The 12,958-nt window shown below is 57.9% G+C and overlaps 1 protein-coding gene across 1 annotated transcript; it reads right to left on the reverse strand.

Annotated features, from left to right (window-relative positions):
* Positions 1-1,105: 1,105 nt before the first annotated feature.
* FDXR (ferredoxin reductase) lies at positions 1,106-11,167 on the reverse strand. The gene is made up of 12 exons (XM_045569864.1): positions 10,997-11,167; positions 10,139-10,236; positions 5,420-5,515; positions 5,094-5,216; positions 4,766-4,879; positions 4,329-4,430; positions 3,413-3,520; positions 3,060-3,144; positions 2,733-2,932; positions 2,478-2,649; positions 1,669-1,839; positions 1,106-1,547 (listed from the first exon to the last, which is right to left on the reverse strand). Exons 1-12 carry the CDS (start codon positions 11,088-11,090, stop codon positions 1,417-1,419), a joined length of 1,494 nt encoding a protein of 497 aa, XP_045425820.1. The 5' UTR covers positions 11,091-11,167; the 3' UTR covers positions 1,106-1,416.
* Between the last annotated feature and the right edge of the window lie 1,791 nt (positions 11,168-12,958).

Consider the following 12,958-nt stretch of genomic DNA (forward strand, 5'->3'; position numbering starts at 1 on the left):
GGGGAAGGGGCGCTGCGCCCGCGCCCAGAGCCCGAGCCGACTGCCTCCCGCGCGGTGCATGTCTCGGCGCCCCGGCCCCGGCCCCGGCGCGCTGGCGCGCTCGGTTTTAGCTCGGCGGGCGCCTGAGCCCCGGCGCCGCGGGGCGGGCGTGGGCAGGCGGCCTGGCAGGCTGACCCAGGCCCGCCCCCGCGCCCCGCGCCCCGCGGCCCTCCGTGGCCCGCTCGGCGCCCAGCTCCGTCCGGGGCTGGGCTGCGCGCCGCGACTCCGGCTCCCAGGGCTCACCAGCCGACTGTGGCGGAGCGCCTGCCGCCGCCCGCGAGGGCCCGCCCCGCCGGGGCCCGCCGCCTCCGCCCCGCCCCACCCTTCCCCCCTCCGTCCCCGTCGCCGGCCCGCGCGCCGGACGCCTGGGTCCCTTCTCCCCTCTCCAGGACCGTGTCCCCAGACCTGACGCTTGGGACCAGTGCAGCCTTGGAAAAAACACCAGCCTGTCCAGAGCCCTGGGTTGCAGCCCCTAGGTCACGTGGTGTGTGACCTTGGGCCAGTTAATTTCGGGGATCCCCCTGTTTATAAAGCGGGGCCAGCATCTTGGGGGCCGCCATAAAAGACCATGTACACGCTTTGTACACTGCAAAGCGCAACGGGTGATTGAAGAACTATTTTTAAAAGGCTCTTGGATCTAGCTGGAAACCGACGGAGAAGGCATTGGGACCAGAGAGAGAGGGAGGACCCCAGCCATAAGTGCCTGGGACACCGGGAGGGACGGGGGCAAGCTGCTGCCCAGTCCTCTTGCTCCCACGTTTTCTCTTCTGGTTTGACTGTAGGGGCCCCAACGTGGGAGGGCACCAGGCAGTGGGGCAACAGAGCAGCAGGATGGGGTCACCATCCGGGCGCCCACAGCGTGACCAGAACACAGGCAGGCCACTGCAGCAGCAGGGCCAAGCCCAGAAGGGGGGGTGGGTGATCCAGGCAGGCCTGGCTGCCAAAGCCCCTCAAACCCCCAAGAGGCCCCAGAGCAGGGTGCTCTCTGCAGTGCCACCTGGTGATCACAGGGAAGCTGCAGCCAGGTGACCCCTGCCCCAAAAGAAGCCCCACATCAACTATGGCCCTTGGTTGCAGCTGTTTTATTTCCAGCATCTTCCCAATCTGGTGACCCTCCACAGTCCAGCAGGAGAGGTGGGAGGGAGTAAGGTCAGCCTGCACCTTCACCCACCCCTAAGGTCCCCTCCTTGCTGAAAGCTAAACCTGCACTGGCAAGGCAACCTTCTTGTAAGAGGGAGTACTCAGAGGCCCCTGGAAGAGATGCAGCCAGGCCCGAGACCCAGGGCAGGCAGTGATGCAGGTGGGGTACAGAGTCCCGCTCGGACCAACCGGGGCTCTCTGCCTGCCCCCTTCCCTGCCAGGGGCTGGGATCTGGGCTCAGTGCCCCAGCAGCCGCAGCATCTCCTGCGGGTCCACCAGCTTTTCCCGGGGCTTCCCGGAGCCCTGGCCCCGGGCCACCTCCTCGGCATCCAGCTTCTCCCAGTCTGAGAAAGAGACTGGCCGGACCCCTGAAACAGAGGGGAGGTAAGTTACTGTCACTACCGCCTCCTTCAAGCCCTCCAGAATGCCTCCCTCCCAAAGAGGGGCCACCCACCCCCCTTCCCAGGACCTCAGCATCAGGGCCCAGACCTCGGCTGCTGAGCAGGGCCTGGATGGCCACAGAGCCAGGCCTGGGGCCAGAGGGCAGCAGCCCGGCCTTCAGGTCCTGCAGCAGCATCTGGCCAGTGAGGAAGCTGTCATTCATGGTTGTGACTATGACACCTGTGGGTCCCCTCTTCACCCAGCCGCTGCAGTAGAGGCCTGAAAGCGGGCAACAAAGGGGTAAGGAAAGGGAGGTGGCCGGATACCACTCTGACAAGCCCAAGCCCCAACCTATACACACGTGCACATGTACACATGGTCCCAAGTCTCCAGCAAACTGTCAGCGGAGCCTGCTGTGGCTGCTGCCCACCACCCTGGACTCTTCTTCACCTGTTTTCCCCATGCCACCACCCTCACACCTCGCTTGCCCTGCAGATGAAGAGCTCCCTGAGGGGGGGGAAGCTGGGGCTTGCCCACCTTCAGCAGGCCCTTAGTAAGTGTTCACTGAATGAATTAACCACTGCGTAGGTATGTGGGTATTTAATCAGAATGGAGTTCCCCTGAAGACAGGGGCTACCTTATTAATTTCCAATCCCAGCACTAAGCACAGGCCTAGCCCAGGGCAGGCCTCAGAATGTCTGCTGAATGACTTAATGACCAGACATATGTCCCATATGTCCCAGCTAGACTGGGAACTTCCCTTAGGGCCAGAAGGAGGGTGTCACTGGGTCCTGGGACAGAGCCTGCCTCAGAGCAGCTTCTCAGAGTGTCACTAGATGAATGAATGAGTGGCCCCAGGAGACACCAGCGTCCCGGCCTCCCATAATTCAGTGCCCAGCCTTCTCACACCTTCTCACCTGGCACATCCACAACCCGGCCCTCCATATTGGGGATGACCCCAAGTTTGAGGTCAAAGGGCACGCTGGGGTCGATAGGGTGGCTCTTATACCCAATGCTGCTCAGCACCAGCCCACAAGGGAGGTCCTCCACGTCTCCCGTGGGCACTGCCCGGGTGGCCTCACCGACACCCTGTTGGGGAGAGTGTGGGCAACACCAGGCTTGGGCAGGAGAGGCCTGAGAATGGGGGTGTCTTTGGGTAACAAAGGACTCACCTCCAGTCTGGTGACTGCTAGGCGGATGCCTGCTACCCGCCGCCCATCTGGTGAGGGCAGCACCTGCTGGGGGCTTCGGAAAAAGCGCAGGCCCCAGGCACGGGAGGCCGATGCCAGGCGGGCAGCCTCCTCCACCCGTGGCTTCTCTGTGGCCATTTGAAGAAGCAGTTCTGTCAGCCGCTTCCTTGGGCGGGGGATCTCTGTTAGCAACATAGAACGTCTCAGGGCTGTCCCTGGGTCACAGCCCTCTTCCCACACACCCCCAAGCCCTCTCTGACCCAGGCCATCCACGTTCTAGTATCTAGGGGGCCAGGCTAGGGCCCTCACCCTTGATTCTGTCTTGGAGGCCCAGGAAATCTTCAGGATCCAAAATGGGCCGGGTTCCTGGCAATTGAATCATCTCCCGAAGCTCCTTGGGGGTGGGGGCAGGGAGTGGGGGAGGAGGTGAGGTCCAGAACATCATCCACCCCTGAGGCCACCCCAGAGTCCCGTCAAGGCAGGCCACACCACCAACACCCTCCTCCTCCACAGAAGGCACAGGGCCCCAGGGGCCCTGCCTGCACCCCCTCTCCCATCCCAGGCAGCAACTACTCCCAGGGGCTTTGCCCCCCACCTCCCCTCCCCACCAAGGGGAGGCTCGATACTTGGGACCCCTCCCCCTCCCCCTCTGGCCCCAGCACCTTAATGGTGAAGGCCACTTGCAGGGGTCCACGCCGGCCCACTATCCACACCGTCTTCACCTGACTCTGCCTCAGTACTCCCAGAGCTGCCTTCGTGATGTCTGTTCTCTGGCACAAAAGGAGAGCCTTGAAGTCATCGGACACTGACCTGGGGAAGGGGACTCTCCATTTGGTCATGTCCCTAACCCTGAGCCAGAAGGCTGGCAGCCGAAAAATTGTACCACTGCCCCCTCCTGGTGGCCAGATGGAGCATTGCTGCCAACTCGGCAAATGGCTCCAACTAGCAGCAAGCCAGGCCCAGGCTCCTTCATTCAACAAGTACTTACTGCGCGTCTGCCACATGCCCAGCACTGCGCAAGGAGCTTGGAGGGACAGGGGTGGTCAATGGTGAACAAAACAGACATGGTGCAGCCCTCACAAAGCTTCTGATCAGGTGGGGAGAGATACTCACCAAATGCTCATCAATGAGTATAAAACTGTGGTGGGGATAACATGCCATGAAACGGAAGTAGACAGATCTATGAGAGGAGGGTATTACAGGGGAAATGCCCCTATTCAGGGAAGTCCTGGGGGAAGGGACAACTGAGCCAAGGTCTAAAAGATGAACTTTAACTGTTAACTGGCAGGAGGTGAGTAAGGTTCCAAGCAGAGGGGAAGCTGTGTGCAAAGGTCCTGTGGCATACTGAAGAGTTTTTTAAAAAGTCCCACTTAGCTGAAGTGAGGAAAGTGAAGGGGGAAATGGTTTAAGAGGAAGCTCATAGGATTGGCTCTCAGAAGGCCTCTGCCTGGGCACCATGGGGACACAGAGGCACTGAGCTGGGCTCGCAGGGGAGAGGCCTGAACTCTGCGGGCAGGGGCACCCTCTCCTCAGTGTGACTCTACTTCCACACATTGCCCCCCCCAAGCCCCAACTCACCTCCAGGTGCTCAGGTGGGGTCAGTAGGATGCGAGCCATATCCAGAGCCACATTCCCCTGCCCCAGAATCACGGCTGTGTCACAGCTCAGGTCTGGTGACAGCTGGAGGGGACAGGTCTTGATAGGGTCCCCCTGGCTGTGGCTCCAGTCAGGCTAATCTCAGTCCTCAGATGCCTCATGCCTGGTCCCAGCCATGCCCTCAGGCTCCCCCATACTTGGAAAGTCCACCCTACCCGAGCTCCTCTCGACCCGGCCCCACCTGTCCCTAGAGGCCCCCTACAGTAGACCTCCTGCCTCAGTTAGCCCAATGCCTCACGTCTCCTCGACCCACCCATCATTGCCACTGGCGACATCTGCCCCCCACTCTGGCATCCAACGGCTGCCCCTGGCCCTGGCTGAGGGGAGGAAGAGGCAGCAGGAGTGCTCCCCAAACTCACCCCTTGGTTCTCAGGAAGCCCGTTGTACCAGCCCACAAAGGCCCGGGCTGAGAACACACCTGGCAGCTCCTCCCCCGGAATGTCCAGGGCCTGGTGGTCCTCTGCCCCATAGCTCTGATGGAAGAACGCAGGCCCGAGGCCCAGAGCCCTTAGCGCCAGCACTGAGGCACCGGGCAGCGACCCCCCCCCCCCGAGACCCCAGCGGCCCCCTTCCAGCTCCTCCTCTGCAGCTTCCATCCTGGCCTCACCCCACTGCCTTCCACCCCAGCCGCCAGTCTCCCCTGCTGCAGCCCCAGCCTCCCCCTCCCAGCCCCCAACCTGCACTCACCAGCACCACAGCGTGGTAGGCCTCCCGCAGCTCTGGAACTGTCACGTCCCTGCCCACTTCCACGTTGCCCCAGAAGGCACAGCGGTCAGAGCGGGCCGTCTGGGTAAACGTGTTGATGACATTCTGTTGGGCACCCCCAGAGTGGGAGGAGTTAGGAGGTGAGGCATCTCCAGGGACCATGCCTAGACCACCCTCACCTGCAGTGTCCCCAGGATGGAGGCTGGGTGACGTCCAGAGGGCCCAAAGTCATTCCATCCAGCCAGGGAGCCTCCTTGTCTTGACCAATCTCCCAACCCCACCCCACTTCAAGGCCCAGAGAGACCCACCTTCACCTCGGGGTGGTCAGGCGCCACGCCAAAGCGCACCAGGCCAAAAGGCACAAGCTGCTTCTCGTAGATGTCCACGCGGGCCTGGGTGTGGTGCTGGGGGAGAGGGTGGCAGTTGGTGGGGCAGAGAGAGGGGCTGGGACCAGCGGGCCCTCCCCTTCCCCAGACAGAACAGGGAGCTCAGCTTAGTGGGCTGAGGACACGGGAGGCTTCGACCCTCTGCAAGGAGAAAGAGCACTCCTCCACTCTCCGCCTGCCCAGAGAGCCAGGCAAGGGGAACGGGCCGCACAGGCAGCAAGAGCTGAGATCAGACCTCAAGAAGGACTTTCAGCCCATGGAGACTGTGAGAAATCTGGCCAACTGAGGAGGGCTATAGCTTCCCCCTCCACTGGAGTTGTATCAGGAGAGCACCTGCTCCTCCTTGGGTCAGGCGTCACCCACAGCCCTTCCCTACAACCCTTCAACACTTCTACAAATGCCCAGCCAGGCTGAGGACCTGAGGACTATCCTTTGAAATTCGTAGCTGCCTTAGCTCTGGTCTCCAAGTCCCCCCTGTTGGAAAAGGGACCAGCAGGACAGGGAGGGGACACAGCTGAGGCAGATGGGGTGCAGAGAGAGATGGAGATGGCCCTGCTCCCAGGCTTAGGAAAAACAATCTCACACATACAGGTTCCACTTTGACTGTCCTCCCAGAGCACCTTCAGGGGCAATGGAGAAAGCACAGGGCTGGTGGTTGGGCAGACATGTCTGGTCTAGCTCTGCCACCACTGGCTACATAACGCTGGCGAGTCCCAGGATCCCCCAGGTCTCAGTCTCCCACTCTGCAAACTCCAGTGGACAGCGCGGGAGGCTGTCCAGGTCAGAACAGGGAGAGATTCTGGACCACAAGCAGTTTCCCAGGAGTGACAGGGCCTGGCCCCCAGCCCCGTCCTAGGTTCACGCCTCCCAATCTAAAGCAAAGGAGCACCCTCCCTCCAGTCGTCCTGTCCCAGACACAGGCTCACACTCACCGTCTCCCTTTGTCCAAATCTCTTCTCCCCCCACGCCACTGCCTGCACCCAAGTCCAGCCCCTTCCCCTACATCCTGCCTCTCCCCATCCCAGCCCAGGTGGCTGGGCTGCCCAAACCACCTACCTCAAACCCCACGATGCTGCACCCATGAAGGGCTCTGGCCTTGAAGTCAAACAGCCCTGGGTGCCAATCCAAGCTCCACCTCTAAGGGGCTCTGTGACTGGGGAAAGTTTCTTAACTTCTCAATCCAACAGAATAACATCCCTCTGGCCTCATGCTCAAGGTTAAATGACTAAGCACTTACGCGCTTAGTCTAGGGCACAACCTACTGTGAGTGCTTAGTCACTCGTAAGCCATCTTACTATTACTCTGTGTGCATCACTACCTTGCTCAAAAGCCTCCCCTTGCTGCCCACTACCACAGGGCAAAGTTCAAACTGAGCCCAGCGGCCAATACCCTACCCAATGCGACCTCTTCGTCTCTGTCTTCCATTCTTCCTGCTACAGATCCTTCGCTCTGGGTGGCAGTGCTCTCCCCAAGGCCACCTCCACAGTCCTAATCTGCTGGACACATTTACCCTCACATGGCTGACCTCGTCCTCCAGGAAACCTCTCCTTGATTCTTGCCATCCCCTCCAGCTGCATCCCCTCTAACAAGGACATTCTTTGAAGTCCCTCTGATCTGAGACCCCTTCCTTCTCCCCGGGCACCCACTCCCTGGGGAGGTTTCACTCTCTCCTTCCTGTGTCCTCAGATGCCCGTGGACTTGCTGAGATACTCCACTCTCTCTCCTGACCAGACCTCTCCCCGGGCTCCAAACCCAAGACCCCCAGCGGCCTTACCTCAGGCATCTCAAACCCATCCAGATTAAAGCCATGTCCCCTGCCCGCAAACTTCTCCCCTCCTGCTCCTGTGTTCCCTTCTACACTGCCCACCCGGCACAGAAGCTGGAACCTGGGGCTCCTCGTCCACCCCCCCACCCTGTCCCATCAGTCCCACATCCTCCCGGTCCTCTTCACTGCCACCCTGGCAGCTCCCACTGCTCTCCTGGCCGCCAGCCCTGCCTGTATCTGTCCTGCAGGCAGAGAAGTGTTCCAAACAAAAAATGGGGTCCTGACAGTCCCTTTCCTAAAACTCTTCGGTGAAGCCAACCAGCTATAGCAGTGGGCGCCAGAATCCCCTGGGGTGTTTGTTTAAAACTGCTCATTCCTAGGCCCCAGGCCACAGGGGTTGACTAGGTCTGAGCTAGGCCCAGAAATGTGCATTTTAATAAGACTTGGATGGATGGAGGGGAGGGAGCTGTGGATGGCACCCAGAGAACTGCCTGAGGCCACAGCCTGGGCAGTGGCCTCCAAGTCCCCCAGGATCTGGGTCCCACCTACCTCTCAGCCTCAACTCTCATCTCTTTAGCCCTCACTGCACCTGCCTACCTTCTGGAACTTACCCTTTCCCTGAAGGGCCACTGTCTCCCTCTTGTGGCCTTAGTCCATGCAGTCCCTATGCCTGGGACACTCCTGCCATTCTGTCCCCTGACATCTCCTGCTGTCCTTCAGACTACAATTTGGACATCTATTCCTCCAGACTAGGTTAGGGGCCCCTCTCTGTAACCCCCAGTTTCTGTGCTTATACCCATCAGAGCCCTAAAATGCCCTGTAAACCAATCACCCTCACATTAGAATGCTAGGTCCTTGAGCACAGGGACCATGTCTGTCCTCCTCACCCCCATGTTCCCAGTGCAGCCTGTGCCTGGAACGTATCGGTGTCCACTAAGTGATTACTGACTGAACGACTGGATGGCCCAGCATGGTGCGTAAGAGCAGGGCACCTTTGCTCAGATTCCAGCACCTTCCTTGCTTAGCAGTGGGGCCTCGGACCACCTTACTCAGCCTTTGCATCCTCACCTGTGAAGCAAGAGTCATGACACCTGCTTTGCAGGTTGTCATGAAGATGCTATGAGATGCTGTACTCAGTGCCTGACTCACGCTAAGTGCCATTGCCCCACACGTGCTGCGCACGGTCCCATCTTAAGAGCATAGCCAGTGGCATGGAGCTCCCTGCAGGCAAGGATCAGCTTGTAACTGGCCTGTGTCCATCCGCACCCCATCCCACAAAGAAAGTACAGCTGAGTGCAGGCCAGAGCCTCCGCCCACATAGGGGGCCTTAAGAACCCTGCCTGGAAGACCTAGTCTCCCCATCCCAAAATTTCAGGCTCAGCTAATACAATGCCCCTTATATGAAGTCCTCCAGGGCCTTCCCTGCCCCCATGAGCTCCTGGTCTCCATCCTGACACCCAGGCTGTCCTCCCACAGGGCAGTTTGTCCCCGGCTTTGCATCCCAGGATGACTCCCCACACAAGGGAAGCCCTTGCCACAGCCTGTGGCCTTCTTTTTTTTTTTTTTTTTTGAGACACAGTCTCGCTTTGTTGCCCAGGCTAGAATGAGTGCCGTGGCGTCAGCCTAGCTCACAGCAACCTCAGACTCCTCGGCTTAAGCCATCCCACTGCCTCAGCCTCCCGAGTAGCTGGGACTACAGGCATGCACCACTATGCCCAGCTAATTTTTTCTATATAGATTTTTAGTTGGCCATACAATTTCTTTCTATTTTTAGTAGAGACGGGGTCTCACTCTTGCTCAGGCTGGTCTCGAACTCCTGACCTCAGGCAATCTACCCGCCTCGGCCTCCCAGAGTGCTAGGATTACAGGCGTGAGCCACCACGCCCGGCCACCTGTGGCCTTCTTCAATGCAACTCAATGCACCTTCTCCAGGAAACAGTTTCTGATTGACCCCGACGGACTTGGCTCACTCTGCACACATCACTGCAATTAGCTCTCTCACCTGTGTTGCTCAGGAAGCATGCATAGGTCACTTTTCAGCAGAGTGACTGATTCATCCCAGTCTCCGAGACACTCCCAGTTTTAGCACTAAAGCCCCATGTCCTGGGCAAACCTCCATTTCAAGTGTCTGTGCATGTATATATAAGTAATATATGAATCCTTTCTCCTGTCCCTCCACAGACACTCGAAGCCCCTCCAAGCCCCTCCAAAGCTAGGACACCGTCTCATGTCTCAGTCAACCTGGGTCTCCCTTCCCCCTTCTGTCCCAAGGTCCAATGTGGAGTTTCAAGTGTAACAAGCAGCCTTGGGGCCCTGCCTGCCAGGGCTGATACTGAAAGCCTTGAGACCTGGCCTTTACAGGAGGAAGAGGGAAGGAGGAGGGGGAGAGGGGGAAAGAGGGAGGAGGGAGGAGGGATACGGGGTAGAGGCCAGTCCAAAAGAACAGAAGGGAAGGGGAGAGCTGGAGCTATGGATGAGGAGGGTACAGGAAGGTAGGTAAAGTTACTGAAATCTGAGGATGGGGGTAGGCTCAAGATACAGGATGTGGCAGAAAGAGTGGAGACAGGAGAAAGAAGGGAAGATGAAGGAAAATGAAGTCATCCTTCAGTCTGCATAAGCCCCCTGGAGTGCTTGGCCAGGGAGGCAGAGCTGACCACCTGCTGCTGACCACTGGCCACCCCTCTCACCTGAGGATCTAGCATGGGATGCCCCAGATGTAGGTGAGGAAGCAGGTAGGAGTGTCCAGCCGAGATAGGCTGGGAGCCTCTTCCCATCAGGCATCCAGGAGTAGTCCTAAAACCAGTGGGTGAGGCATGCCCCCAGGATTGAAGCAGCAGGTGAATGATGGGGGAGGGAGCCAGGAGGAAGTAGCTTACCTTTAGCAGGTGTTGGGCTGTGTAGAAGCCAGCTGGGCCACTGCCCACCACACAGATCTGGGGTGTCTTCTCCTGTGTGGAGAAGTGCTGGTGGAAGCCTGGGGCCAGGCAGAGAAAGGGGAGGAAGGTCAAAGCCAACACCCTCTCCACAGCCCCAAACCAACTTCAGTGTCCTACAGAAGCTAGAATTTCCCAAGCTTCACCCTCACCTGCACCCTCCTTCTCTTGTTCTTCAAAGCTTTGGTGTCTGCAGGGTCCCCTACTTCACCTGAACCCCCAAAAGCTGCATCTTCATTCAGAGGCCCACATCTCACCCGTGAACTTACAACACCACTGACAATGGCCTACCCCAAAACCCCCATCATCTCAAGCTGCCCTACACAACACTTCATTTTTCCTACGGGGTTCCCCACCCAATCGACGAGAATCTCACATCTTTCCAACAGACTCCATATCCCCCAATCTCGCCCCCATAGATCTCCTCACAATGCCCCCATCTTACCTCTTCTAACCCCTCTCTCTCTACGGAACTCTACATTGCCCATATAGACTTCTGTTCGCCTCAGACTTCCCTCCCGCCCCACAGACTTCCACGATACCCCCGTTCACCCCGTTTCACACCTGTGGACCTCATGGTCTCTCTTTTTCGCCTTTGTGGACCCCTGTCTCAAGCTAGAGGCCTCACATCTAACCCACAGGCTCCCACCCGCCCCGTACACCACCCCAATCTCGCAGGCATGAACAGACCTCTCGTCTCGCCCGTCGCCAGCCCTGCCCCAGCTCCGCTCCAACCCCGACACTTAGCGTTTGCCCGCCTCCCCGCGCTCCCATCCAGTCCTACAGGTGCCCTGCTCCTACTCGGGGTGCTCCTGGCGGGAGGAGGCCGGGTCCGAGGCCACACCGACCAGTGCCACCAGCGCCAGCAGCGCGGAGCCATGACCGGGAACAGCATCCTGCAGGCAGACCCGCTCTCCGCGCCTGCCCGGCGCTGCACGCCCGCCCGCTCCGGCCCCGCCTCTGGCCCCGCCCACAAGCGGAGCCCCGCCCCCAGCCCCTCCCACGCGCTGGGAAAGCACAGCTTTACGGCTGCACCTGGACCTCCAGAGAATCCGCCCCCCAAAGAGAAGCCCGTCCTCGGACCCACCCACTACCGCCGAAGCCCCGCCCCTCAGGACTTCCGGGCCGTACAGAACTTAATAAATTTCTCCCCAATCGTCACCCTCCCTCCAAATACCGGAAGCCTGGAGCTGGAAGAGAGCGAATCCCCATCGCTGTTACACTCCCGCCCGAAAGAGGAAGCCAATTAGAAGGGAGCTTATTGTACTTAGCCGCTGCCCCCTCTCGGGAGGCTCTCGTCGCTCGCTGATGCTGCGTTACGCCTTTGCCTTTTGATAGCGCATTCTCCAGCAGGTGGCTTCGTCCCAGCCAATCACGAGTCGGATTCCCAGCGAGCCTTCCCGCCCATTGGGGGACAGCCACAGAGTGCGGAAGTGTGCAGAAAGGGGGCTGCTGCCCGGACTCTAACCTACGCTTTCTTCGACCCCGGGTGTTGTGTTGCCGTGACTCCGGCAGGATGCTCTCCGTGTCTGATGGGGAGAATATTAAAATCTGGAGAGCTTGTCCCGCCTCACCTCCTCTCCTGTTACGTAGGTGACGAAAAAGGGGGGAGTGGCTTCCCCTAGGTACTTAGGACAGACTCCGACCCTTGTCCAGCTGTGCCCTTGGGTCCCGGATTTATGAGGGCACCAAAAAACTCAATAAGCAAATATTATAATGCGACGTTTCAAAAGATCAAAATTAATGCCAAAAATCCATGATGAGCAAAATATATTTTTTAATAAGGACAGGATCCGTGGTCACGCCGGACGCGATAAGCCTAATGCCTCTTTCTTTTCTCCAAAGACCCTCTTGTCAAACATTGCTTCTTTGGAGAAGGCTTCTCTGACCCTTTTCCTCCCAAGCTCCAAGGGCTTAAAGGCCTCTGGTCCCCACAGCGCCCAACCCTACCGCATCGTTACTTATTACACTACTTGTCATTTTTAGTGTGCTTTTTAATTTAAGCATAGCATACAGAAGAATGCACAAATCATAACGTACAGCTTGATGAATTATTACAAGGTGTAACCATGTAACCACCACCCAGATCATGTAATAGAACATGGCCTGTAACCCAGCAGTCCCCTGTGCTCCTACTAGTCGCTCCCCCTCTCTCCTGGGAGGTAAATACTGTTCTGTTTTCCAACAAGTCGTTGTGTTTTATGCCTGTCCCACTAGACCAGGAGTAGGCAAACTATGGCTTGTAGGCCAAATACTGCTCACTGGCCTGTTCTGAATAGCCCAAAGGAATGATTTTTACATTTTTAATGGAAAAAGAAGTTAAGAATATTTTGTGACACAGGAACATACATGAAATTCAAATTTCAGTTTTATTGGAACACATCCATGCTTATTTCTTGACATATTGTCTATGGTTGTTTTTGCATTTTGATGGCATAATTGAGTAGTTGTGACAGAAACCATATGGTTCACAAAGCCCAAAATATGTACTATCTGGCCCTTTACAAAAAGAGTTTGGCAACCCCTGCACTAAACTGTAAGTGCCATGAGGGTGAGGACTGAATCGTATTCACTCATATATCCCCCTGAGCCTCACACAGTGCCTGGCACATAATGGAAGTTCCTAAAGAGTTTGTCTTAATGATAAACTGGAGATTCAGGATCAGACACCCTAGAAAGCTCTGTAGGGCTCCCCATCGGAGGCAGTACATCTGATGGTTAAGAGTATAGATTCTGGAGTCAGACACACTGGGTTTGAGTCCC

Source organism: Lemur catta, chromosome 15, assembly GCF_020740605.2.
Source record: "Lemur catta isolate mLemCat1 chromosome 15, mLemCat1.pri, whole genome shotgun sequence".
Lineage (NCBI taxonomy): Eukaryota > Metazoa > Chordata > Mammalia > Primates > Lemuridae > Lemur > Lemur catta.